Consider the following 26,144-nt stretch of genomic DNA (forward strand, 5'->3'; position numbering starts at 1 on the left):
TAATAAATCTCAGCGTTCACCCAACAAAGTGCCATCACAAGTGATAAACACAAACAGACTAAAATTGTGTTACTAAACAAAACTGTTTTATGCATTAATTTAGACAATTGGTGTTACTTATCATGCTATACTGTCTGTGATCTTGCATGCTGATGCTGCCTGCTTGATATGTGGATGCACACATGTTGATTTTTTTGTGTCGTTGCCTTTTGGACCTGAAAACTGAATTTCCCTGTACAAGAATACAAGTAAACAGTATGGGTTAACAGGTATTCCTTGATGGATGTGTCAGATAGTGGAGGGTTACGACACATTTATACTTAACGCGATCACCCCCCCCCCCCCCAAAAAAAAACCCCCTTTAGTATTTATGAACACATTTTGGTCACCAAAGCCCTGGCAAATAACCCTTAAAATCCCATTGGCTAGTTTACATTCGGAGGCGTGGTCTAAGGGCGTTGACTGTGGGCGCGGCTTAGGGGCTTCCGAGCGATGTTATTGGACGGGGGGCGATCTCGGGGGAGTGGCCGTTGCTCACGGGGAGGCGTGGCCATGGCGTTCGCGGAAAGGCGGTGGCGTCGGAGAGGCCGCGAGTCTTATTCTTAATCGCTTTGGCTTCATTAATTAATTGCCTGCACAATCTCTCGGTTTATATTCGTGTAAGAGGGGGTTATTTTTTTTGTCATTCTCCCGGTTAAATCGCCTTCCTCGGAGGGCTGCCGCCGCGAGACGCTTCCTTTGTAGAGGCGCGTACTCTTTTAACAGCCACCGCTCACTCATTGTCGCGCGTCGTGCGTGTGGCGAACGCATTTTATCCGTATTTTGTCGTTGTTTTAATTTACACGCGCGTGTGTGGTGTGGTGGTGTTGTTGTTTTTTTCTTTAAAAAAAACTCGACGAGTGATGCGCGTTGCGTTGCTCTTGGTGTGCAAGTGGCGCTCACGCAAAGGTGAACGCGCACCGCGTTTGCGACTCTTCGTTACACGCGCCGAGCCAACGTGGTATTCCTCATCCACGGTGCTACCCGCAGCGAGATACAACGTCGTTGTTATAGCTCGCCACAATTATGATAATTTATAATGTTATAACGCCTCGTTTGCCGGGTTCCTGACGTTTTACGTGATCGTGTTTGGTTACGCAATCTTGCAATTGATACAGCCATTGTTTAGCACACTATACACGAGGGCTGTGGTTTGGGTAGCAGAGGACTGGCTGTACGGGAAACCCCAATGTCAATGTACTTGTACGATTCCACGTATGCAGTGTAATCCGTAGCTCTCAACCCGTACGGTTTACCCGTATTCTTGTACAGGTTAATTGAGTTTTCAGGGCCATACGGCGTACAGCCGTTTCCATACGGGCAACAATCAAACAAATGTCGGTCAATTTGTGTTGTTCGCTTGCAATGGGACTTTGTATAAGGCACGGGATGACCAATAAGGTCTGAATTGGTCTGTAATAATATAGGCATTTGGTAAGGGGTTGACAGGTATGTTATACGCTCGCCCACCGCCAACTCTCGCTGACCAGCGAGGTGAAGTATGGTTAAATACGGCCCCGTACGTGGAGAGTAGCTTAATCCCTTTGACAATCCATTGTTTGTGGTAACTTCACATCAGTTCGTCATTTTGCAAATTTTAATTGCTTTTGCAGAGGAGAAATTGCGCAACTGTGTTTGGGACGTGTTGAATTTGAAGCTCGAATAGTGAGTGTAGGGGTGACCACTTATTAACATAAGCAGTAATAACACTAAATATGTATTGAAATAACAATACAGTATGTGTACATTGTATGATATATATTGAAATAACAATACAGTATGTGTACATTATATGTGGTATGCTTGAGGTTATGACAGAATTTTGTAATTGATTGTTACTAATTGTGTAAAAGATTCTGATAGCAATTTAAATTGTCTATAGATTTAAACACTTGTACATTGCTTTGACTCCCTGTCGTGAATTTAAATGTTTCTCCCCCCCCCCCACTTTGCTTTCAGAAAATCCCTGAAGATTGCGTACAGAAAGTAACCGAAAATGGCAACATTTTCTTATGCGGATGTTGGGACCAGTATTTTTCGCCACTTGTGGGTTTGAAAGAAGTTGGTAAAGAGGATTTTTAGTTTTGACCGTCATGGCCGTCTCATTTTCCACTGCTGCTCTGTACGGATCCCTGGCCCTTTTCCAGGCCATCCTGCAAAATGTGTTCCTCTTGTACTACGTGGAAATGTTTGTGTCCGTCTACAAGATTGACAAGCTTTCTTTCTGGGTTGGCGAGGTGAGCATTTAAAATGGAAAGAGACGATAAACTGAAGCTATTGATAGTTTAAACGGTAACATTTTTAAAAACGGTACAGTGAGAACCAAAAGGAATGTGTGTGTGGGGACAATGGTTTTTCATTTTCGATTTAAAGTTTTCGTGACTGCAAGGATTCATCTTCTTGGTTCTTTCGGTAAAGTCACGTAGAATGAGAATAAAACAATAAAACGATAACATTCTCACGACGTTTCGGCCACAACACAAGTAGAAGAAGGCTACTTGTGTTGTGGCCGAAACGTCGTGAGAATTTTATTGTAAAATTTTGTTTTGTTTTATTCTCATTCTACGTGACTTTACCGAAAGAACCAAGAAGATGAATGTTTTTTCTCTTTGTTCATCTCACAATGGGAGAATTACAAGCCATGATTACTTTTCCAGTTTGAATAGCTTGCCAAGTCAAAAGTACTTGATAGATTTGTTTATGTTTCCACAGCGCTCAACAACACATCTTTTTCACTAAGCAATTGTGTTTTACATTGTACGTGTTGTACTCCTCAGACGATATTCCTGGTGTGGAACAGCATAAATGATCCTCTGTTTGGCTGGATTAGTGACAGAAAACTCCTCACTTCCCAAGAGTAAGTTTTGAGGAAATTAATAATTTTCAACACATTGTTGAATCGGGAACTGACATTCTATTTACCGGTATACGTGAACACATTTCCTCCATTTTGAAGTAACAAAGCACACGTTCAATCTTACTTCCTCTACTTGTTTTAATTATTAACACTTTTCAACTAAGGTTGAAAGCGTTTTACACATTAGCTCTGTCCTCAAAATTATCCAATGTGAACCAAACTTTAAATGTTTGCCCTGGCTGCTACATGTCAGCTCCACGCTAATATTTAAATACTTCAAAAATACAAACTCATGTTAGAAAGCATTATACATCATCAATGCATACATCTGAAATGTTCCTAACTTGAACAAAACAACTGCTTCTCTGGTGTGCCGTCAGGTGGAGTAGCAGCAGCAGCAGCTCCTCTGGAGGCCTCTCATCCCCTTCGGTGGTGTTAGGACGACTGCATCTGCTTAGCCAGACGGGCCCTCTGCTCGCGTTGTCCTTTCTCACATTTTGGGTAGCATGGGCGCCGGCAGGCCTCCAGTTTGTCCTGTGCCTCTGCCTATATGATGGGTTTTTGACTGCGGTAGGCCTGCAGCACTCCGCCCTGCTGGCCGACCTGGCCGTTTCGGCCAACGACCGCGCTCGGCTCAACACCCACAGCTCGGCATTTGCCGCCTTGGGCTCGGCCTCCGTGTTTGCGTCGTACGTGGCCTGGAGCCGAGAAAACACGGTGCCGTTCCGCTGGTACTGCGTCGCGCTCGCACTTGTTTCTGCCCTGGGCTTTGCCGTGTGCTCGCGCCTCCTCCGCAACTCCTACGTTGCCAGTGGGAAGAGGAAGCGCGAGGATGCCGAGCTGACGGACAAGTAAGAATCTCATTTAAAGAGGGAAATGACTTGAGCATAGTGTATTGGCATTAATCGTTTAAAAAAAATGTTCTGCCAGAATTTCCCCTACAATGTAATCAGTATTGCTTTACGGCTGTTAGTAAATCTGCTGCTGGAGGATAGCCCCACGACGTATCGCCCATGGGCCTTGTTTGACCATTCTTCAACAAGGTGGTCAGTGCCCATTGGTGAAATTGGGTGCCCAGGACTGACTGGTTCAGATTTCACTTTCTACAGCTGTTAACCATTGCTCGGAATCGCACTCGGGTAGCTGGGTTCATAGCTTGGTGCACGGATCACTCTGCCACCGTTTCCCTCATGACGTAACTTTGTTTTGTATTGTTTGTTCAGACTCTACGATAAGCTGTACATTTTAAAGGCCACAATGTGGCAGTAATAATGTAAATTTGTTTTGTATTGTTTGTTTAGACTGTACATGGAGAAGCAAGAAGGCAAGGAAGATGAACCACGCCTCTCTTTGCGGGATTATGTACGTCAGCTGTCACGACATCGCAATCTGCGCTGGTTTGTTCTCATGAACCTTGTTCAGGTGAATGAAAATACATTATTGTGCAGCACGTACGTCACAAGCATTGTCTTTCCAGCAGCTGCTTGCTCCATAATTCGCTGTTTCCATGATGTGGTATGAGCCCTGGTACAACAGTCAGTGTTATCAGGAAGCCCGCATACAGGCATGATACAATGTTCTTGTGGTTGTGTTTTTGCCGATAGGTGTTTCACTGCCACTTCAACAGCAACTTTTTCCCCTTGTTTCTGGAGCACCTTTTGGCAGACCGCATCTCCCTCTCCACTGGCTCGCTACTATTAGGTAATGTAAATACATTAAACAGGATGTGAAATGTAAGTCACTACTGGTTCCCACTGATACAAGGAACACCCCCCCACCTCCCCAGTCTCTTGCACCTTCGTCCAATTGTCTACCAGAAATGTATCCAGTCGCACACCTTGTGATTCAGTTGATGAAATATTAAAGGGAGCCATTTCTTTAGTTGTGTAGGTGTTTGGTTAATGGGGTTAAGGTGAGAGGTTGGGGATATAGTCAGGGTTTAACGGTTAAGGTAAGGTGTTAGCAGTGTTGTATTAGGTTTTAGGAGTTCGGGTTTTGAGGTTAGGGTTTAGTGTTATGGTTTTAATGTAAGGTTGGGGTTTAGGGTTGGGGATGGCAGTACTTAGTGCTTTTCTTTCCACTCGTCTTGACCAAAAGATATTCTACATTTGATGCTGTTGCAGGAATTTCCTACATCGCGCCACATCTGAACAATCTTTACTTCCTGTCGCTGTGCAAGAAGCATGGTGTTTACAAGGTGGTAATGGGGCTATTCTACCTGAAGTTGGTGCTCAGCCTGGTCATGCTGATGGCTGGACCTGATCATAGTACATTGCTATGCTTCTTTATTGCTAGGTATGTTACACATAGGCATTCTTTGTAAAAGCAGTTATATTTTGTTCATAACTTAATTATAGTAAAAGCACATGCAAAATTACGAACGCATAACCTTTTAATAGAAGTCAAATTGTCTGCCGTTAAATATTTTCGTAGGTGTGACCAATTTTATTGTGACCTTTGCATCTTTTTTTCAGTGTAAGGTATGTAATTAGTGCCACAGAATTTAAAGTAATCTTTAGGAACTAAGCAGGCAGTGTATTGGCACATGCCAATACTGTAAGCCTGTATCATGTAATTTGAATCTGATTTTTGGTGATTCCATCTTTTTCGTAGTCCTAAATGCAATGTATTAGGCTACAGCCATTTTCTTTTATCTTTGGCATATAAACACATGGTTTGAAATTGTTCACCCTTTTTTCCCCCGTTGCATCTTGTACCACTTACCGTTTACTCTGAACTTTCTCTACTCAAAATATTATTTTGAATTGTGCTCTTTAGCAACCGTGTGTTCACGGAAGGAACATGCCGGCTCCTGTCCATGGTCATAAGTGACTTGGTGGACGAGGATTTCGTTCTCAACGAGCGCCGGCAAGCCGCTTCCGCCTTGCTCTTTGGCATGGTGGCTCTGGTAACCAAGCCTGGGCAGACGTTTGCTCCACTTATTGGCACATGGATGCTCGCTTCCTTCACAGGTAAAGTCGCCAATGCTTTTTCCAATGCATTACAACAAAGGCTCCAGCTATGAATGCATTGAGGCTGGATAACTATTTAAAAAAATGATCCAATACCAACATTTTACTTAGAAGATGTGGTTTGGCACTTACCCTGTAGAAAACTGGCCAAATTGATTAAAGGGTTGTCCAAAACGTGGAGAACCAGTGTGGTTTGAAACCTATCATAAATACAATGACGAATGCATATTGGAAAGCATTATAGAATCCATGCCTATGCATTTTTCTAACTTGTTTTTACTATTTCACCTTTTGAGGTTAATGCGCACATTTGTTGTCATGCTTGAACTGGACATTGGTTTAATGCTGATTCAAACAAACAAGTAGTGAGAGCAATAATGTTTTACTTTTCAAAATGGAAGTTGTCCTTCGAGATAGTGCGACTTAACCGACACCAGGAAGACCAACTTCATAATGGCATCCATGGAATGCAAGTGCATGAGATTTAGCTGTTGTCACAAATTGGGTTTCCTACAAAAATTAGTGCTTGCAGGTGTCCATCCTTTTAATTAAAACCAAAAGTAATACCTTGTGCACGATTTTATTTTAATGTGGCATGCAGGCTTTGACATCTTCCAAAGCAGCTCCTTACTGGCCGTAGTGACATCATCTGCACCTGGGCAGCCCCTGCCACCCCTACAAAACCCCCCTGTATCTGGGGAGGCTTTGCGCCAGGGCTGCTTCGTGTTGCTGGTGTGTGTGCCTGTGGTGTGTGGCATTGTGCAGATCCTCTTCTGGTATCAGTTTAGACTACATGGGAAGGTGCTGCACAGGGTCAAGGAACGCAGGGTCAGTTCGTCATGGATGGGTGGGGTAAAGTCTGTATGAAGGACCAACTTTTTCTGTACATTTATACCTTTTTTAATTTTGAGTGGAGATTACAGTAACACTACAGCCAGTGCCAATTAACTGATCTTTGGATGCCAATCTGGGCTATTGTAGCAGCTACCTCAAAACAAAGATTTTAAACTCTAATGCTGGGTCTAGCTTAAAACTGGAAAAATTTATACAACTGACAATTTTAAAGCCCATAAAGTTGCAATGCTTAATCCAAAGTAACTTTCACCAGACAATATTTTTCTGCGGAGGATATCGGGAAAGAGGTTAACTTAATGGATATGGGTTGAATTAAACTATTCTGCAATTTGACAACCTGTGCTCTTTCTGCAAACATACAAAAGTGTTAATTCAGTTAAAATCAAACTTTAAATGCAGTTTTAAATTACATGATTGAAACAATATTTTATTTATGAAAATGTTTGGCAAACCTGTGAAAATAAAACAAGATTTTACAAGCTATGCAATGCGTTTTATTCAACGTCAAAAAAGGAATTTGACACTACATGTGACCACTTGACTGCATTACAGGCTTCAAGGGAGCAGGACAAAGCCATTTTAAAGATGCTTAATGTATCCTGTTGGGAACATGCAACACTTTACATGGTGACCCACAGCAAATAACCAGACTACATGGTGTAGAATATCAATGGTCTATCAAGGATTGGTACATTATTTACAGTATACATTTGAATTCAGCAGACCAGAAAATTAGCACATCATCAGTATATAAAATGCTAAACTTTTATTTTGGGAGTTATTGGCCTGGCACTGACTTGTGGAAAATAATCCAACACTGCCAGGCATATAAATCAACAGTGTGATGGGCATTGGGAGTCCACGAAATCACTTGGCAGTGCTCTTCCTCTTTTTCTTCTTTTCACTCACAGTTTCTTCAGGCTCAGTGAAATTGTCCTGTTTTCGCTTTTTCTTTTTGTCAGAAATGGGTGTCACCGGCTCTTCAGAGCCATTATCTTGAGAGCTGTCAGTCTCTTCCTTTGCCACCTTGTGCTTTTTCTTAGTTTCCTTGTCCTCTGTGGGGGTCTGCAATGACAATGTCCAATATACCGTTGAAGCACATAAAACTACTTTATATATATAAAAAAAGAGAAATTTGTGAACGTGTGTCCGAAATGTTTAGCATACTTCCCGACATGCAACAAACTTGAAATTTGACATGTGGGTAGCTTCCAAACTGTACACAATAGACTTGTATTTTGGGGGGGGGGCGCAATGGATATATTTTTGCACGGCAAGTCACACAGTGTGCCTGTCTCATCCCCCCCACCCTCCACGTATCCCGCCCAAATGCACGGCATAGCGGTCTCGATTTTAAGTCAACGTGATCATTTTCAGCTCACTCCTAAATATAAAGCAGAAAATACATCGGTTTGTGTGAAGCAGCAAAAACTCTCGAACGCTGAGCTGACATTAAATTTGCACAGCTTATGCTGTCTGGAATTTCTAAGGGAACGCGAATATTTTCAGCTCGCCACGTCATTCCCTTCCCGAGTTGGCTAAATCAACTTTGTGACTTTATGGGTTAAGGTTGAATTTCCTTGAGTGAAAAACATCCGATTTAGTTAAATTGATTTGTTTCGGCTTTTTTCTTTCTTGCAAGCATCACATTTTTTCAGGGTTTTTCAGTTAAATATAAGAGAGTATTAATTTTATCCTAGACAAGAATCCCAAGTCCCGGGCAAAGGCGGGTAAGTAAAGCTAGTGAAATATATTTAGTTTTTTTGTATTGCAATTGCTTACCACTTTGGGTTCCCGTTTCTTTGGAGTGTTCCCGTTTACAGATTCCTGTAAGAAAATTGAAGTGATAATGAAACACCAACATTTAAAAAAATCAACAAATGCGAAGTGATAATAATTATTTACACAGCCAATGACACTCACCTCGGCCTTCTCTGCAGCATCAGCCGCATCCTGCTTGTCTTTCTTTTTCTTCTTCTTTTCCTTTTTCGCCATCTTCCGCTTAAACTTATCGGTTATCACCAATGCCTGCCAGACGACAGCATTTTAAGTTCAGAGAAAATTGCATGGTTTTTATCTAAGACTGCATACATGTGTGCCCACTAGGCCAAGTGTGTTATTAACTGCACTCACCTCTGCAGCAGCTTCCTTCATGACGTCAATGTTTTTCCTTGGAGCAGTGCCTGTCTCATAAAATGACAATCGCTCCTCCACCTGATCCCTCAACTTCTCACCAAATACTGTCGTTGGGATTTCTGAAGGAAAAAAATAATAATTAAAAATATTGTCCAATTATTTTTTGGAGTGTTTATCGCTCGGCAGACTTTGCATGCTCAGACAAAATTGCTTTCAACATTCAGAGGTGAAAGTCTGTTGACGAAAAATAGTACCATCATAGCAAAGTCTACATCGACAAGTGTACTGCCAAAGTTGAATGCTGCCCAGCCTTACCAGAGAAGCAGTCAAGGCGGGAAGCGATGGAGCACTTGTTGGCGAGATAGCGCGAGATGCGCCCCTTGTTCTTGGCCGCTGCCCGTCCAATGAAGGTGGAGTGAAAGATGAGTCCATACTTTGGTGTGTTCCCACGAGTCTTCAGAGCTCTGTCATACAATGTTACTGCACTTAACTTGCAATACCTTTCAGAAAGCAGTAATGAATCAGCCATAAGCCATTCAATGTTGGATACGTGCAAATTCAACATAGGTGATCATATGCCGATGCGATGCAACATTCGATTCAACATGGTTAAAGGACAGTTAATTACTGGCAAAATAAAAATAGATGTAGTTTAGGGAGGTGAATTTCAAATGCTGAGGTAAGTTTGTAAACTTTATAAATGGCACATAAGCTAAACCAGCGTTGAATGTATAATGTGCATCTCAAAGCATACCTGAAAATGTGACTTTTATGCACTGAGAAGCAAACATTTTTCATCAGTGCATGCTGGAGGTGGGCAGCTCAGCATTCATACCCTGGGCATTAAACCATCAGTACAATCTCCCCACAACCACCAAACCACCACCATACCCACATAGCGAGCAGGAGGGGAGGTGAGTGGGATCGATTGGCAAATCAAATGCGACAATCCCAGGGATGTTACCATCACTGCTGCCCACCCCATACAGGTGACGTTGTGGTACCTGAACAGTGCCTTCTCAGCACCCAGGATCTGTACTGTGCTTGCAGGGTACTTTGCCAGGTTTGTCAAGCTGCCTGCTTGTGAAATCAACCGTGCACCAACCTGTAGAGGACGAGAAGAACACAACTTGAGGTTCACACTTCCATTACAAAAAAAGCAGTGTGAACTGTGGTATTCGTTTACATTTAAGGCAATGATTTTTGGACACTTTTTTTGCAAAATATACATAGCACAGAATTCTTTTAAGTACCAAATTTCACGTTTTTCTACAGCCATTTTCCAAATTTCAGACGATAAAAATTAACGATTTCCATAATCATCATGCCAAACTCTTAGCCTTAATTATGATACATCATAACAGCAATAATGTGTAAGTTGAATTACAGATGCCTCAGTCAAACTAATTTTCTCTTCACTGTAAATCAGAGGATTGACAGATTGTTTAGACGTTGCATCACTGGCACCGGGTAAAACCCAAAATAACTGCCCAGCATAGTCCACGTGCACCAGTCGTCCTTCTTACCACTTCGCCGATGAGAGTACCAAGATTAGGGGCCACCAGGCTCATCTTGGACCGGAGATACTCCTGCAGGCCTTTGCGGTACTCGGCAAGGGAGATGACGCGGGTACAGAAGCTCTCGATGTTGATCAGATCAATGGGAGAAATGTCCATTCCTGGAAGGAATGATTTTTTTTTCGGTTTGATACTTAATTCCCACGAGCGTTTTGGCTGCTATATTGTTACAGGATGCACCAAAAGTCAATATCCATAGCAATTTCATCACTATGCTGTATTGTTATAGAAACTAGTTTTCAAAGATCAATGTGGACACATTGAGGATTGAATGACCAAGTATGCTATGAGAAACGTATTGTGATGTTTGGTAAAGCAAATGGTGTCCAGTTCGAACATTTCACAATTTACTGCACAGATATAGGTCTCCTAACGTTTGCCTGACCCCGTTTAAAATAGCGTTAAAAACAAGATTTAAAACACAAGGTTACAAAAAGTGCATTTGGTGACTCAGTCTGAAAAGAGGTTTTCATTCAAAAATATTCAGAGGATTGACAGATTTTGTTTAACATCATTGTCACCTTTAATGTGCAACTATGAAACTCCAACCGACTGGCTGCCTGCCTGTATACAGCAGCTGAGCTGTGGAAGATGATTGACTTTACCCATAGAGGAGCGGGAGGCATCAAGAATGGCTTGGGCTTTTGCGCTGTCCATAGTTAACTCCTCCAACGCCTCCAGATTTTCCTCCGACAGGCCCTTGCGGTTGGAGATGAGCTTGGTGAGGCGGCAGTATGTGTAGTTGTCTGGCACAATCTTAATCAGCTCTGGAAAGTGGTAACCGTACCACTCGCTGTTGTGAAACGAGACATTTACAAAAATGTTAGCATCATATCATCCGAAACTGAAAATATTTTATCGTCATCCACTTGTCATGTCACCACTCTGCAAATACAGGTCTGGATGAAATGGACCAGACCCATAGCATTACACAGTGGTTGTTTTTATTCCTCCCGTTTCTGTACAGCTAGAGCTGGTTGCCTTCTAACTGTGGTAAGCGTTGAGAGGTTGCAACTTCCTTTTGTAGATCACAAAACAAAATAAAAGTACAATTAAAAAATGTGCACACAAAACCCCTCTTACCGCACACGCATGGAAAAGGTATTAATATCTTTGTCGAGTTGGTCGAGCAGGCTGATTGACTGGATGATCATATTGTCGGCACGGTTGACGTTGAACTTGACCTTTGCACGGGAATAACTGTGCCCAAGACCCAGCTGCGCCTTGGCAGCTGACTGTACTGTCAGTCCCTTGACAAGGGCGTGGAAATGCAGGCGAATTCCTGTAAAATAAAGCATTCATCAGTCTTCTTTCAAAAGCATTCAAATAATTGGTGAGAGATTTGTTTCCATCACCAATATCCCAATAAAGCACCTGGATCTGCCCACCCTGCTGAAGAACATTTAAGCTACCTCAGAACTAACCACTACCCTCACAAGTGGCAATTCAAAGCCCTGTGATTACAGAAAGACAGACCATTCACCTCGCAGTAGTGAACCAATGAACTAAAATTCAATGGCGGCATCGAAGCAATCGACCACACAACTCAAGCCATTTTTAGTTAGCTAATCTGGTAACTCGTTAGAGTTGCTATTAATCCAGATACATGCAAGAGTTATTATTTTAGTGGGGAGAACATCTGTCCCTAAATAGTTACGTGACAAGCACTCAAAATGGGTAAAGTGAGTTTTGTATTTCCAACTCACCACGGATGATTTCGGTGACCACACCCCCAGTTTGCCCTTGAATTCCCAGCTCTTCCTGGATGGCTGCCCCAATCTTGGCATCGGCCACTCCCAGGATCACTTTATTTTTTTTGCTTGGTGTTGGCATGTTAGTCTCCAAGAGAAGCCTCAGGTCCTCATGCAATATCCCTTAAACAGGACACAAGAACAATCCAAATATTAACGTGTTTTCATAGTATTCAAAGCCTGTGATTTTTAATCCTATCACAATAGACCAAAGTGCTCAGAAACTCTAGGGATGTAACATCATCAAAGTCAGTGGATTGACAGATTATAATAGGCATCATTGCACTGAAATAGGTCCTTCAGAACTACATTTCAAAATCAACCGTGCATACCTTCAGAAATGGCATTGATGTTTTCAAGGGCAGCCTGAGCCGACTTGAAGGGATAAAATGCAGTCAACTTGACCATGGTGTTGAACTTCGCTCTGTCCAAAATGCTTGCCTCCACCTTCAGTTCAAAATTAATAAATTAGTGCTGTATGAAATGTTATTACAAACACAGGAATTTTATTACACTCACGATATCTGTTGTTTTAATTAAACGTATCATTTAACAAAAAATGTATTTTTTTAAAAACATTATGGGCATGACTCATAGCGACAAAACGCTACCTAATTGAATGTGTCCTTGACTGTCCGACAACGTTTAAGCTATATCAATTATAATACACACCAAGGTACTGGTCAAACACTTTGGTACCAGAGACATTAACTCCAATAAGCCCAGTTGTCTTAAGATTCTGAGTCAATGTCCACATTCAGGCACGACAATACACGGTTCACAAGTCCCAATATCTGACGTTACAATTTGTTGCGCATCTGCATATGTTATCATTGTCACAGAATAGCGGAAAGCTACGCCATTTTCGGCCACTTATTTTATGGCTTAAACAGCACATATGAATTCATTAAGTCATACTGTAACGTGTATTGAGTTATTCTGTAGATAAATTCATCTCGGGAGTGGGTGGGAATGGGATCACCTTACCTGTGGCAGCAACATTCCGATTTCCTCTGCCTCCTTGACGGAGAAGAGGGCGTACCCAGCCGCATGCTCGAAAAGCACGTAGAGCATCACCTGGGCAGACGAGACCACACCGCTTCAGAGAAGCACTATCTATATACATTTGTTTTGTAAAGAAGCAACCCTTAAGTCAATCCACTGCTGGATGAGAGCTTATTATTTCGTGTGGGTGGTGGGGAATTACCCATATTTCACGCTGGTTATCGCAGGTAAAATTTTCTGCACTGCTTTAAAAATGTTTTGCAGTCATCTACTTTCCTTACAAATAGCTGTCCGATACCTATTCTATGCAATGCTGTCGCCTATCCAAGGCCCAACCAGGCTCTATGCTAAGCTCATTGCTGCTAATCGCCAAAATAAAGCTTTAGTCAAATTTTATATCAGGCTGTGGCCCACGCTGTAGTTCCGTTACCGTATAAGCCTATATTTTAATAGCCAATACTCAAGACTGTACCGACAAAATACGAAAGATAGACTAAAAATGATTTTGGTTAAAAGACATGGTTCCAAGCAAACCGCAGTCTCAGAATTCTTAAGAAATTGTGCACTGCAATTATTTTGTTACATCTAATTCATGTATATGCTTAATAGATTTGTTATTTTCCTTCACAAGTCTGAATTTCAAGCTCTGCCTTTGCATGTGCCTTCACGGGCATTTTACACGTGGGAAGAGACCCGAGAACCACAGAAAACCCACAACATATTAATCCCAATAAATGATAATGGATGTTTTCACCGATATATTTATAGTATATAATATTTATAGTATACAATACTTTTTTTCCGCAAATGATTCAGATCTACACTACTGCAATTCACATACGCTGAACTACACGCATATGGCCACGTGTGCTGCACGAGCCACGTGTTGTTCTGCGATATTTATAATTTCATATTATGAACTCGGCAGGGTGACTACACAGCATTGCAAGCATAAAAAAATACCCAACTCAAACATATACCTACAATTCACAATGACCTAACTCAACTGTTAAATGAATAATTAACAGCACTAGTTAAATTATATCCCACGTGATGCTTTGGCGCCTTAGCGCGCGCACACGCAGACGAATAACGATCTAACTAAACACACATAACAAATTAATAAACGTGTAAATTAGCTCTCAAAACTGTTTAAAGTCACAACTAGCGAGAATTCAGCGGCAGTATTAATTGCTGCACGCGTTATAGTGGCGACTCGGCGCGCAGGGCCCCAACTAGGCCACAGGCCTCTCCGCCTCGTGGGGCGAAGCTTCCGAGACGCGACTCCCAACTCTCGACCCAAATAAAATTAAACTCTCGCTTATTTTTCTTTGCGGAGGGGGGTGGGCAGGAGGGAGATCATCGCGTTTCTAGGCTTTCGCTCGTCACCCTGCATGCCGAGTGGCCGTAAATTTACTCGCAAGCGATGCGTCCCGCACGGAGCGGGCGAGCGAGGCGCGCTACTCACCATGGCGGCGCGAGTGAAAAGGAGACGCGGGGCCTCACGACGCGCGCTCTCTCCTTGCCCCCTCCCCTCATTTGAATATGACGTCGTTTCCGGTTTAATTAAATTTGTTATTTAATTATTCTGCTTCTCCACCACCCCCCCCCAAATTTTTGTTTAATCTACGTTGAGACTTACTCTTTGGTTCTTTCGGTAAAGTCACGTAGAATGAGAATAAAATAATAAAATAACACAATAAAATTCTCACGACGTTTCGGCCACAACGCAAGCGGCCGTCTTCAGGTGAAAGGTACAGACCTGTCGGGACGACGGAGCTTCAATGAACGATGTTAAGATTCGTAGCGACTTTTAAGCTGGTTTGGAGAAGTGAGGCGCCTTGACAAAGGGGGTTACATATCAAATAGCTGAGGGTTTAGCTTGTGACTGGTCACAGGAATGGCTATGTTAAAGTCAGACTATCATGGGATCTCTCTTGCCAGTAGCAAAACATAAGAAAAAGGTTTTACCCTCTGACAATAAAACAGGTGTTAAAACACCAAACTGAAACCTTCTGCAAGGAATCAAGTCTGCATTAACCACATATACTTGTGAACATGCAAACAAAAACACATACAGTACTACGAGAGCATGTTTTTTTGTTTGCATGTTCACCAGGAGTACATGCAAGATGTTTGTATCTTCACCACAAGTATGTGGGTAATGCAGACATGATTCCTTGCAAAATGGTTTCAGTTTGGTTAACATCTTATCACCTGAATTAAAGCTTTCGTGACTGCAGTAATTCATATTCTTAGCTCTTTTTAATATAATAATATAATATAATAAAATATATAAAATATATATTTTATCATTTTATTGTTTCCCTTCAACGTGACTTTACCGAAAGAGCTAAGAATATATCTTATCACCTGTTTTATTGCCAGAAAGGGTAAAACCTATTCTTAAACGTTGAGACCGTGTGTGCGTGGCTTTGAAAGGGTTACAAATGTGTAACAGCATACCTGTAAAACCCCGTACGGTTTACCCGTGTTCTGGTACTGAGAAATTGAGTTTTCAGGTACATACGGCGTACAGCCGTTTCAATAAGGGCAAAGGAAAATTTGTATATTTGTGTCTCTCCCTTGTGATGGGACTTTGTAGGACGAACTTTGAGATTTATAAGGGCACGGGGTGACCAATAAGGTCTGAATTGGTCTGAAATTAGGTCGGCACTGATAAGGGGTTGACCGGTAACAGGTGACGTTTCGGAAAATGGCCCTTTTACAGCACCGTTTGTTTTGCAATTGTGAAAAAGTCCCATCGCCCCACAACAGAAATTGGTACCACCTGAAGGAAAACATACTTTAGCACAGTAGTACAGATTTATCTGCTTCATGACAGTTAATTCTGATATCCCACTAATTTAAAATGATTATCGCATAATTCAGGTCACGCAAAATAATTGTAACCACTAAAATTGGTCTAGGCTCACGGACTAAAATAACAAAAAATAAATACGTTCATCAATAACACTATGGCCTTCAAAGTAAAAGTACAATACGCGACATATGGAGCAATGTGTGTCCCGTATGTTAAAACTTCTTTCGCACTGTACGAAGCCCCCCTTTTGCCCAGGGCTGGCTCACAAATGACATCACATGTATCCCTCAATTTAAGAACGAAACATGATTTATCCACAAATCTGGCTGTCGCCTGATGATGCTTGTTGTGATTACTGGCGAAACGTCGTACTCGAATCCTACATGTTGTGGGTTTACTCTCCCAACACACCGGTGTGCTGTACTAGTAACGATTTGGCATGTTGTGTTTACGTCGCAAACCTTATTAATCGGCTGTGTCGGGTGGTGGCGGGTTTAACGACACATTTATATTCACGTAATCTAACCCAAAAAAAACCTCATGGATAACACAGGTCGCGAGAGCCTACGTGTCAAACTATATATCGCTCATATTCTTGGTTCTTTCGGTAAAGTCACGTAGAAGGGAAACAATAAAATAAAAATATAAAACAATAAAATTTAAAATAATAAAAATATAAAATAAAATTGTATTGTTTTATATTTTTATTTTATTGTTTCCCTTCTACGTGACTTTACCGAAAGAACCAAGAATATGAATCCCTGCAGTCACGAAAGCTTTAAATCAATATATATCCCTCGTTAGAGGAACGTGGCATTTGGCACAAGAGCCCAGAGTCTATACCAAGGCCGTAATTATAATATATATTGGGGGGGACACATCCCCCCCCAAATATTCAAATATGCTCAAAATGCCCCCCCCCCAAATATATTGCCATAAAATATATTTCTGTTAATATTGTGGTTATGGTTGTCCTTTGTTAATCCCTAATCTCTGCCATTACATACAATCAAACAAGAAAAGGTAAACAGAAAAAAGAGCAATGTAATACAATACACTATTAGACAGTATTGTAAAGTCCATCCTATGTTAGTGATCTTTTTTATATTTTAGGCAGGAAATTCGTTTTAAAATTGATTTTTTTCTGGTGACCCCCAGACCCCTGGGAGATTTGGTCCCCCCCCCCCATGTTGACTCCATGGCTACGGCCTTGGTCTATACACGAATTGCGTACGTGTGCGTTGAACCTCTTTAGCGCCGTACGTAGCCGACCGTACCCTCATCAAGAGGTGCGGGGAAAAAAACAAAACCGGGAACCGCTGCCGGACCCACGGCCACGTGCGCGGTGCCAACTCGACGGCCATGTTACGTGGGGGGGGGACGCACGTGGTCTCGGCAGGGTCCTTCGAGAGACCCCACCCTCCAACGTCACATGTCGATGACGTCACCAAGCACTCGTCGACGCCTCCACCACCATTCCCTCCACTGATAAGCAGAGCGAGGACCCCCGTGACGCAAGCGAGAGGCCATTGATAGGTGGCCGTCGCGCAAAGGGGGTGGCCACCGCACTCGGGCGAGTGCCGGACTCGGGCCGACATGGCGGAACGCGGCGGCGGCGATGGTGGTGGTGTTGGTGGCGACGATGACAGCGACAGTGGTGGTGGTGGTGTTGGTGGCGATGGTGTTAAAGTTATCGACGTGGACCTGAGCTCGCCAAACTTCGACCCTCACGCCGCGCTCTACTCCTGCGACGTGACGCTGCCTTACCCCAACGTGCGTTGCTTCCACAACATCGCCGAGTTCGCCTCCTTCACGATGCGCCGTGGCCGGGGTCGGGGACGCGGGGACACTCCGGGGCAGTCGGGGGTGCAGGCGGCGGTGGCCACGGGCAAGGGCAGGGCCGGGCGGCGAAGTCGTCCCGCCCCGGATCCCGAGCGCGTGGAGAGGCTGAAGAAGCTGATGGTGAACGATAGGAGGAAGAAGAAGAAGACTGACGAAGACGACGACGATGATGATGAGAGCGCGGCTGCGGAGAAGGGTCCCGGACGGGGCAAGAAACCCAGAAATGTGCTCACCTGGATGTCGAGTACGTGCGTGTATTGAGTGGTGGTAGTCGTGGCTACCGAGTGCGCAGGAGGTGCACCTGCACCGTGCTCACGGGGAGGAAGGAGGAGGCCTATGCACCGTGTGCCTCGGATGGAAGGAGGGGCAGTTCAGCCGGGGGGTGACCCCGAGGTCACGTCCGAATCACGCTACGGTTTGGGTGCACACGGGCATGGTTATCGCTCTGGGAAATGTTAGAATGGTGGTTGCTGTAAGGATGAACTCCCCTCTTGTCATGGGAATGTGGAGTTTGGCGCAGAAAGATACTCTCATGGGTGGCCAGTGCGTCTAGCTCGTGCATGATATACTCTGCGTCACCACCATAATGTGGTTATTTAACCATACTTCACCACGCTTACCAGTTGTGCCATTGTCGAAGACGTGGTGCTCTGACGGTGGGAGCATAGAATTACGGTGTAGTAATTGTTTCGGGCACTGCCCTTTTAAACACGCACCCAGGAACCACCCACCACTTAATCTTGGATCAACGAAGGTTAAAGCAGACGACGACGGCAACGTTGATGATGTTCAAATGTTGACCACCCTTCCTCTCCCTGGCAGAGCTGGAGCACGGTCCACTCGGCGGCCTCTACCGCTGCGTGAAGAACCGACTGCCCATCTCCGTGCACGTCCGCACGTTCCGGGGCCTCCGAGGCGTTTGCAAGGGCTACCTGCTGGCCTTTGACAAATTCTGGAACATGGTGCGTGCTTATACGCTTCTCGGCTTGACACCGGCTCAGCTCGATTCCACTTTAATTCGTACACCACGCTGTGTGTGGGTTGGTGAAGGTGGGTAGCGTGGACTTAGCAGCGTGGAAGTGCAGTGAAACAATTGATTTTGTCTGCAGTGTGCTCAAAGCGATTGATGCAGGGTGGGCATCCATCTAACCACTATCCAGGATAAAATCTGCTTTGTTGTCGAGATCTGACGATCAGGCGCATTCTGGATGATTTGCTCAAAAGCATGCCGTGACTTGCACATGTAACAATCACACCCCTGGCTCTAACCTGCCCTAGCCCGCCACAGGGAGTTGATAAGGTTTATCAATTAGCTTTGGCCAACAAGGTGTCTATGTAATTTGGAGAGGTAGCACATGGGTGTGAACCTGGTGCAATTAGTACATTTGTATTCACTATTCAACTGGAGTACGACATTCCAAACAGGCACAGCTTAAGTTATTTAGTACACATAGATAATTATGTTTTGCTGGTTTGTTTGTTAAAATGCTTTCAACACACGTATGAATGAACACCTGAAGACGGTTGCTTGTGTTGCGATCGAAACGTCGTGATCTATTATTTTATACCTACTACGTGACTTTACCGAAAGAACCAAAGAGTATGGATTCCTGCAGTCACGAAAGCTTCAAATCAAGAATAAAAGCAAATTTTTGTCATTCAAATGCAATGGTTTTCTAAACTCTAGTGTAAGGAAATAATTACTACATTCAATAATGATGGGAATGAAATGAACTTTTTTTACGTGTGTTTATGTAGTGAAATAGCCTATATTTATATAACATTCGTATATGTACATTAATCTTCCTAACAGGCACTAGCCGACGTGGACGAGGTATACCGAAAGCCATTGCTGGGCCAAGCTTTCTGCAGTGAGCCGAGACTCACCGTTAACCAGGTGCGTGCACTCACTTGCACAACAGACGCACGGGGCACATGTCTCGCAGTGCACTTCTTTAATTACGTTATTTTGCTTGCAGCTGTTTAAGAATTTGAGTCTTCAGAGCGAGGCAAGAGAAGCAGTGGCGGCTGCTGGGCAAGACTCTGACTCCAGCAGCCTGAAAACCGAACAAAGGCAACGACAGCAGGACGACGATCGTGACCCCGGCAGCACATCGAGCGACGCGCGCGGGGGTTATGCCACCGATTCCGCCAGGGCGGGCCCTGGCAGATCCACTTCAAAGCCGGGCGCGCTAACGGGTTGCAGGTCCGATGCCGCGGAGCGCGAATGCAAACGCTCTCGCTCACTCGATAGCGCCAGGCGTTGCCACGGAGCCAAAGAAGAATCTGGGGCAGCGGCGCTGTCAGCCGAGAGTGATGAGAGAAAGAAACGGCAAAAGAAGCCCGGTCGCCGGGAGGAAATGGACCGCGTTTACCGGCGCCACATCAATCAACTCTTCATCCGAGGCGACAGCGTCATCCTGGTAGTGGTGCACGGCACGTGATAACACAGCCGTGTGTTTTGGCGTCGGCCTAAAGAGTAATATTTTTTTTCTTTTAAATTATTTTTCTATTTACGTGACTTTACCGAAAGACCAAATGAGTATGAGTCATTTCAGTTTTTGGCAAGTAATACATTCATATATTTGTGAATATTTACATTTGTTTTGGTGACTGTTGATACACGTGCGATTGTTTGCGCGTGTGTACGCAAACGGCTCATTGTCGATACACTCCGAGACGAGCACCTCTCCACGTTGTGCGGGCCGTGGGGGTATTTGACCATTCTTTACGCTGATCAGTGCGGGTTGGTGAACGTGGAGAGCGTAGACGTGGGAGCCGAAGTACGCTTCAACAATAGATGTGCTTTTGGTTACAGTGGCATCTTTTTTATTTTTGTTGGAATGTTTACAATTGAAAATAGTGTTTTGTATTGCACATTTGCGGTTTACATTTGTGGACTCTGAATGTGTTCAGTTATTTGTGTTTACGTGCACTGTACATTTGACTACTGTGTAGTTTTGTGTTCATCCACTGGGTTTGTTATAACCAGTAGCCGCTAGGTGGCGCTACCTGCATACTTACATGCCAGTTAAATCTTAGGCGTGTAATAAACATTGCATTTTCATCAACAAACTTCATTGAGCTTAAGGGATGGGTTTCTTGATTTGAGTGCATTTGTTTCCCTGGTGTTTTGCTTGTAATGCCTATGTATTGAGGTGGAACACAAAACGCCCGTTTCGTATTGAAATGACACAACTTCCAAGTGACCACATCTAAAAAGGTTGTGGAAAGCATACACGAGTAACTGTAGTCTGCGCATGTCCCCATATTCGCTGTAGCCAAAACACACATTAGGGCTAATGTGTGTCTTGGCTGCTTGTGTTCATGACGTGGGTAATTTGTGATGCAAAAATCGAGTTCCACAGCTATGTTAAAATGACTGCTCTTTCAAAAAACATTTTTTTCCCCACGTCGCAAGGAGTCTGTAACGCCGGGCCAGATCCATTGTGAGGATTTAAAATTTGCCCTTCCGACCAATTTTACAACCCTTTGTTAATACACCGCTGGTGAAGGAGTTCCCCCACCGTGTTAGTTGTCCGGCTTGTTTGACCATACTTCACCACGCCAGTTGGTGCACGTTGGTGAAGAGGGACCGATGAATATATTGATCACCTTTGATGTTCCCGCAGTTGGAAATTTAAATTGAGTAGCCGTGTTCTTAGCACGGTATGCTAGCCACTTGCACCACCACTCCACCAAGGAAATTTGTCTTTTAGATGGTTTATGCAAGTGGCCACATTTTTCACTTTTCAGACATCCTTAATCTCACTTTGTTATATTCTCCTACATCGAGCACATTTAGTGCTTACAACTAATCCCAGTGTTAACATTCAACAACACTAGCAGAGTTAAGTGTAAGCAGTGTCTGTGAAGGTAAGTCATATGTCTCGCTTGTTGGGCTGACAAGTTGATAACCGATGACTGCGCGCTTAACCCTGCAGGCTTGGACGCAATTAAGGCGGCCTTGTTGAGAGACGTCGACCCAAAGCAGACAAAACAGAGCACAAACAGCGCCAGGCGTCTGCCTTGTGCCCGAGCCTCCACCGCCGTCTCCGCTACTGGATCTTTGGGAACGCAGCGGGACACGAGACAGCCTCGCATTGACACGAGCCCCCGAGCCATTTTTATGCACACGCAGCATATGTGTATCGCACAGCCACGAAACGTGTCTGGGATCAATGTGTTGTACTATGTTCCCGGCCTACATTGAATCACAGTGACGAGTTGTGGTGAACTATTATCAAATACTGTAATTCCATTTGCCACTATACTATGAATGTTAATGCTTTTATTTAGTCTGCATTCAAAACTCTTCACTGAATCTTCAGATTTTGTTTTACAGCACGGATCTGCATTGGTAATGTTTCTCCAATTCCATGAAGGCGTGTTTGTCATGAGAAGAAACCGGAGTAGAGTACAAGGGGATATCACTCAAAGCTCCACAATTGGATTAAGTAAATTTCTGGACTGCCATCTGGTCACCTCGCAGCCCCAGCCTGCAACGCTCATTCCCTGGTATGCTCCGATCCAAGTACTAACTGGGCTTGAATTTGCTTAGCTTCCGAGATCTGAAGAGATGGGGATGCATTCCGAATGATTGGAGTGATTTGGTCGTAGGGCAAATGGTCAATCTAAATCAACAAACACACCAACATGAGCCCCAACAGCTCATCCCAAAGATACCTTATATATCGCAGAGTGGGGTAGATTTAAGATTGAGTTTGTTGCATAGATGTATACATATATTAATAATACGTATTTTTTAGTCTACGTAGTTTTCAATCAAAGACTTGCTAAATATATTTTGGGCAATTTTTGTTTTTTTTTCATAGTGGAGGAATATGAATGTGCAGAGAACACACCCATAAGATGCGTTGAACTAAATCGCTCCAGGTCTTACATCGACTTGCTCTACTTCCCTTATTCATTTGCCAACAGATCGTCTTAAAGACCTCCCCACACCGTTCTCGTCCCCCATTTTCGATGCATCTCCGCAGTGGCGCTCTTAGGCGAATTCTCTCCTTTGGCTGCTATTTCATCCCCAATCATGACCACAACCGTCATCCCTTGTAGCCATGATGTCTCCAGTCCAAGTCCACTTTTCTTAACAGCCGATATGGTGTTCTTGGTTCTTTCGGTAAAGTCACGTAGAAGGGAAACAATGAAATAATAATATGAAACAATAAAATTCTCATTCTTAGTTCTTTCGGTAAAGTCACGTTGAAGGGAAACAATAAAATAATAAATATATATAAAAATAAAAATTCTCACGACGTTTCGACCATAACACAAACGGTTGTCATCAGGTGTGTCGGTTTGCATAAATTTTTTTATTTTTAAACGGTGTATTTATTTACTATTAAAAAACGTTAGCGCCACGCGCAGCGATTTGTCAGTTTATTTAGAAGGACTAGTCCATCTATGTTCTGAAAAGAGGAGGTGGGAGACGAAAACTTTAATGTATGCTGTCTGAAAGCTACTGTAAGCGTGAACAATCAAGACCTGAAATGGTTTATAAAATCTTTCCAATGATTGCTAAGGCAGAATTTATCTTCTCGGTTGAAATTGTCTCTGTGCTTGTATATGTGGATAGCCTCATGAACGAATCTCTCATGGTAGCCAGATGGCTTACAAAGAACCAAGACAGAGGTTCTCAGAGGTTCTTTGTAAGCCATCTGGCTACCATGAGAGATTCGTTCATGAGGCTATCCACATATACAAGCACAGAGACAATTTCAACCGAGAAGATGGATTCTGGCTTAGCAATCATTGGAAAGATTTGATAAATCATTTCAGGTCTTAATTGATTGTTCACGCTTACAGTGGCTTTCAGACAGCATACATTAAATTTTTTGTCTCCCCCCTCTTTTCAGAACATTGATGGACTAGTCCTTCTAAATAAACTGACAAATCGCTGCGCGTGGCGCTAACGTTTTTTTAAAATAATAAATAAAAACACCGTTTAAAAATAAATGTATGCAAACCGACACACCTGATGACGACTGTTTGTGTTATGGTCGAAACGTCGTGAGAATTTTTATTGTTTTATATATATATTATTGTTTCCCTTCAACGTGATTACCGAAAGAACTAAGAATGTGAATTACTGCAGTCACGAAAGCTTTAAATCAAAATAAAATTCTCATTTTCTTGCTGTGGTTTTCACACCTGATGATGATTGCTTGTGTTGCAGTCGAAACGTGATAATTGTATTGTTTTATATTTTTATTATTTTATTGTTTCCCTTCTACGTGACTTTACCGAAAGAACCAAGAATATGAATCCCTGCAGTCACGAAAGCTTTAAATCAAAATTTAGCCGATATGGTGTTACATTTGTGTTTCCCAATCCACGCTTTCCTTTTCCTGTCTCTAATTCCAGGTATGCAACTCTGTTATTGTTTGTGCACTTATACACGTTTGGTCCATAATTAGTTTATTTTGGGTTAGATCGTGTAGGTATAATCGCAATTTTTACCTAGAACCCCTCCACTCCCCGACGGAGCCGATCAAATCAAGTTGCCGGGTGGTGGAGGGTTTTACATTATTTACAAGATTGACAGTATACTTTTCACAATCTAACGCAAAATAAACTATGGATCATTGGTCGTGAAAGCCTACGTATAGAATTAAGATGTTGGTACTTTCCTCTTTGTCTTTTTTAAATTCATATGGCCAATATTTTAAATAATCTGTAAAGAGGAATGGGGAAATTGCTGTTAATATTTAATCCACGTTAATGTAGAAATATTAATTTAGACGCTCACCAACCAGTTCCAAATTAATGATCCAGTTCTTGGTATTGAGTTTGTAAATCATGTAATTAAATGTAACTGGTAAGTGAATCCATGGAGCGCTTTGAGATGAGCCTGGTGAATATATTATAGGTGCTGAATAAAATGATCAAATTACGATGACTTTATGGGAATACATATATTTCATAATACAGAGTAATAACAGCAAAATGTTAGACTTATTACAAATAAGTGGATGTACGCTCATAGACGGATGGATTAAACATCATTCATACATGTCTGCACTCACGTCGGCTGTATTACTAATTAAATGTAACGCTATTTAATATAACAATGTTAAGGTTATCACAGTGGCCTTGCAATCGAGACGTCACCGATTCCATCCTCCATCGTGGCAGTTGAAATCCTAGGCAAGTTTATAATAGTCCCACCCCAAAGCCAAATACAAAGATCCCCGTATAGCCTCAACATTTTATTGGGGCAAGTGTTGTTAGCGAGCACCTGTGAAGGCTGGCACGACACACGAGGGAGTGGGTGGCCAACACCACACCCAGCCGCCTTTGCCTCACCAGTGGAGATGTTTACACACCACATCAGGCTTCCCACCCCACCCACCACCTCTGTCCATTCGGCTGTATAAAGAAGTACATCACAGTTAAGTTGATCGGTAGGTCACCAGCAGTGGGGTAAAGTTTGGGTACTGCCACTTCATCCAAGACGTTTGGCCAGCGTGAAAGAGGAGGCCAAAATAACATCTATAAGGAGCTCTTCAGATGTCGCTCTAATGGAGGTCATTCCGCCAACAGTGGCGTGAGCAAGTTATTTCAGGTTTACACCTTTAGCTTTTCATTCATATTTCACAAGCGCACACCAAGCCTGTCACATCAGCAACATCAGTTGCTTTGCGTTCTGCTCTATTATCGCACTTTAACGGCATAAGCAAAGTGCATTTGTGGCTGTGTTTACTTGTCGCTAAGATTCTTGCTTTTACTCTTCGTAGGAATGTTTACCATTATTGGGAAAGTGCGAGGAAGGTTCTAAAGCCAGGCGGCTGTCACTCAAAAATGTAAACAGCATCGCGGATGTGTGGCCGGAAAGAGGGATAGCCCGGCCAGACACGGCTCCCTGTGGGTTTCCAAGCCGGTCAAATAATCTGACCCCGGCAACAGGTTTAAGAAACTGGAGCCGAGCAAGACTTGCCTTTAATCTCACGTTACGTCCGGCGCACCCCCAATCAGCTCTGATAATTAAAGCTCTTCCAGTCTTTAGCAGAGGCGGCGGCGGCATCGTTACCAGCTCTCAGAAAATGTATTATGGACTTTGAAGGCGTCACCTTTTGATTGAGAGTGGCCACGGCCAGCCGGTCCAATTAGGGTGCCCTCGGTGCTTTGTTTCGGATTTTTTTTTTCTGGTCGCGTGCGAGAATCGGGCGAAGCGCATAGGTAGCGTGCGGATGGGAGACAGCAGTTAATGGGCAACGTCCAGTCGTTTGTCAATCAAATCACTGCTGGACGCGAATCATGCTGGAG

General features: G+C 43.3%; 3 protein-coding genes and 1 non-coding gene across 8 annotated transcripts; 2 read left to right on the forward strand and 2 right to left on the reverse strand.

Annotated features, from left to right (window-relative positions):
- The first annotated feature begins 513 nt into the window (after positions 1-513).
- On the forward strand, positions 514-7,206 carry SLC68A1 (solute carrier family 68 member 1). 2 transcript variants are annotated; one of them, XM_032950706.2, is made up of 9 exons: positions 514-948; positions 1,999-2,276; positions 2,817-2,896; positions 3,277-3,747; positions 4,198-4,318; positions 4,501-4,597; positions 5,020-5,191; positions 5,675-5,868; positions 6,470-7,206. In XM_032950706.2, the coding sequence occupies exons 2-9, from the start codon at positions 2,133-2,135 to the stop codon at positions 6,733-6,735; spliced, it is 1,545 nt and encodes a 514-aa protein (XP_032806597.1). In that variant the 5' UTR covers positions 514-948; positions 1,999-2,132; the 3' UTR covers positions 6,736-7,206. The 2 variants fall into 2 exon arrangements, with proteins under 2 accessions (XP_032806597.1, XP_032806598.1); XM_032950707.2 differs by having other exon boundaries at positions 514-659.
- NOP56 (NOP56 ribonucleoprotein) lies at positions 7,123-17,868 on the reverse strand. 4 transcript variants are annotated; one of them, XM_032950705.2, is made up of 13 exons: positions 17,784-17,868; positions 13,175-13,264; positions 12,520-12,634; positions 12,143-12,310; positions 11,520-11,718; positions 11,042-11,229; positions 10,386-10,537; positions 9,864-9,964; positions 9,175-9,323; positions 8,857-8,978; positions 8,647-8,751; positions 8,506-8,550; positions 7,123-7,788 (listed from the first exon to the last, which is right to left on the reverse strand). In XM_032950705.2, exons 2-13 carry the CDS (start codon positions 13,259-13,261, stop codon positions 7,591-7,593), a joined length of 1,629 nt encoding a protein of 542 aa, XP_032806596.2. In that variant the 5' UTR covers positions 13,262-13,264; positions 17,784-17,868; the 3' UTR covers positions 7,123-7,590. The 4 variants fall into 4 exon arrangements, with proteins under 4 accessions (XP_032806596.2, XP_032806595.2, XP_032806593.2 ...); XM_032950704.2 differs by lacking the exon at positions 17,784-17,868 and adding an exon at positions 14,661-14,790; XM_032950702.2 differs by lacking the exon at positions 17,784-17,868 and adding an exon at positions 14,610-14,678 and having other exon boundaries at positions 8,509-8,550.
- On the reverse strand, positions 9,053-9,124 carry LOC116940767 (small nucleolar RNA SNORD56). Its single transcript, XR_004402590.2, has one exon. It is a non-coding gene; the product is annotated as a small nucleolar RNA SNORD56 (small nucleolar RNA).
- Positions 17,510-24,774, forward strand: LSM11 (LSM11, U7 small nuclear RNA associated). Its single transcript, XM_032950708.2, has 4 exons — positions 17,510-18,102; positions 18,681-18,820; positions 19,672-19,755; positions 19,838-24,774. The coding sequence occupies exons 1-4, from the start codon at positions 17,613-17,615 to the stop codon at positions 20,300-20,302; spliced, it is 1,179 nt and encodes a 392-aa protein (XP_032806599.2). The 5' UTR covers positions 17,510-17,612; the 3' UTR covers positions 20,303-24,774.
- The last annotated feature ends 1,370 nt before the right edge of the window (positions 24,775-26,144 follow it).

The sequence above is a fragment of the Petromyzon marinus genome, chromosome 9 (genome assembly GCF_048934315.1).
Source record: "Petromyzon marinus isolate PM22_M1 ecotype Great Lakes invasive population chromosome 9, UKy_Petmar_22M1.pri1.0, whole genome shotgun sequence".
Classification (NCBI taxonomy): domain Eukaryota; kingdom Metazoa; phylum Chordata; class Hyperoartia; order Petromyzontiformes; family Petromyzontidae; genus Petromyzon; species Petromyzon marinus.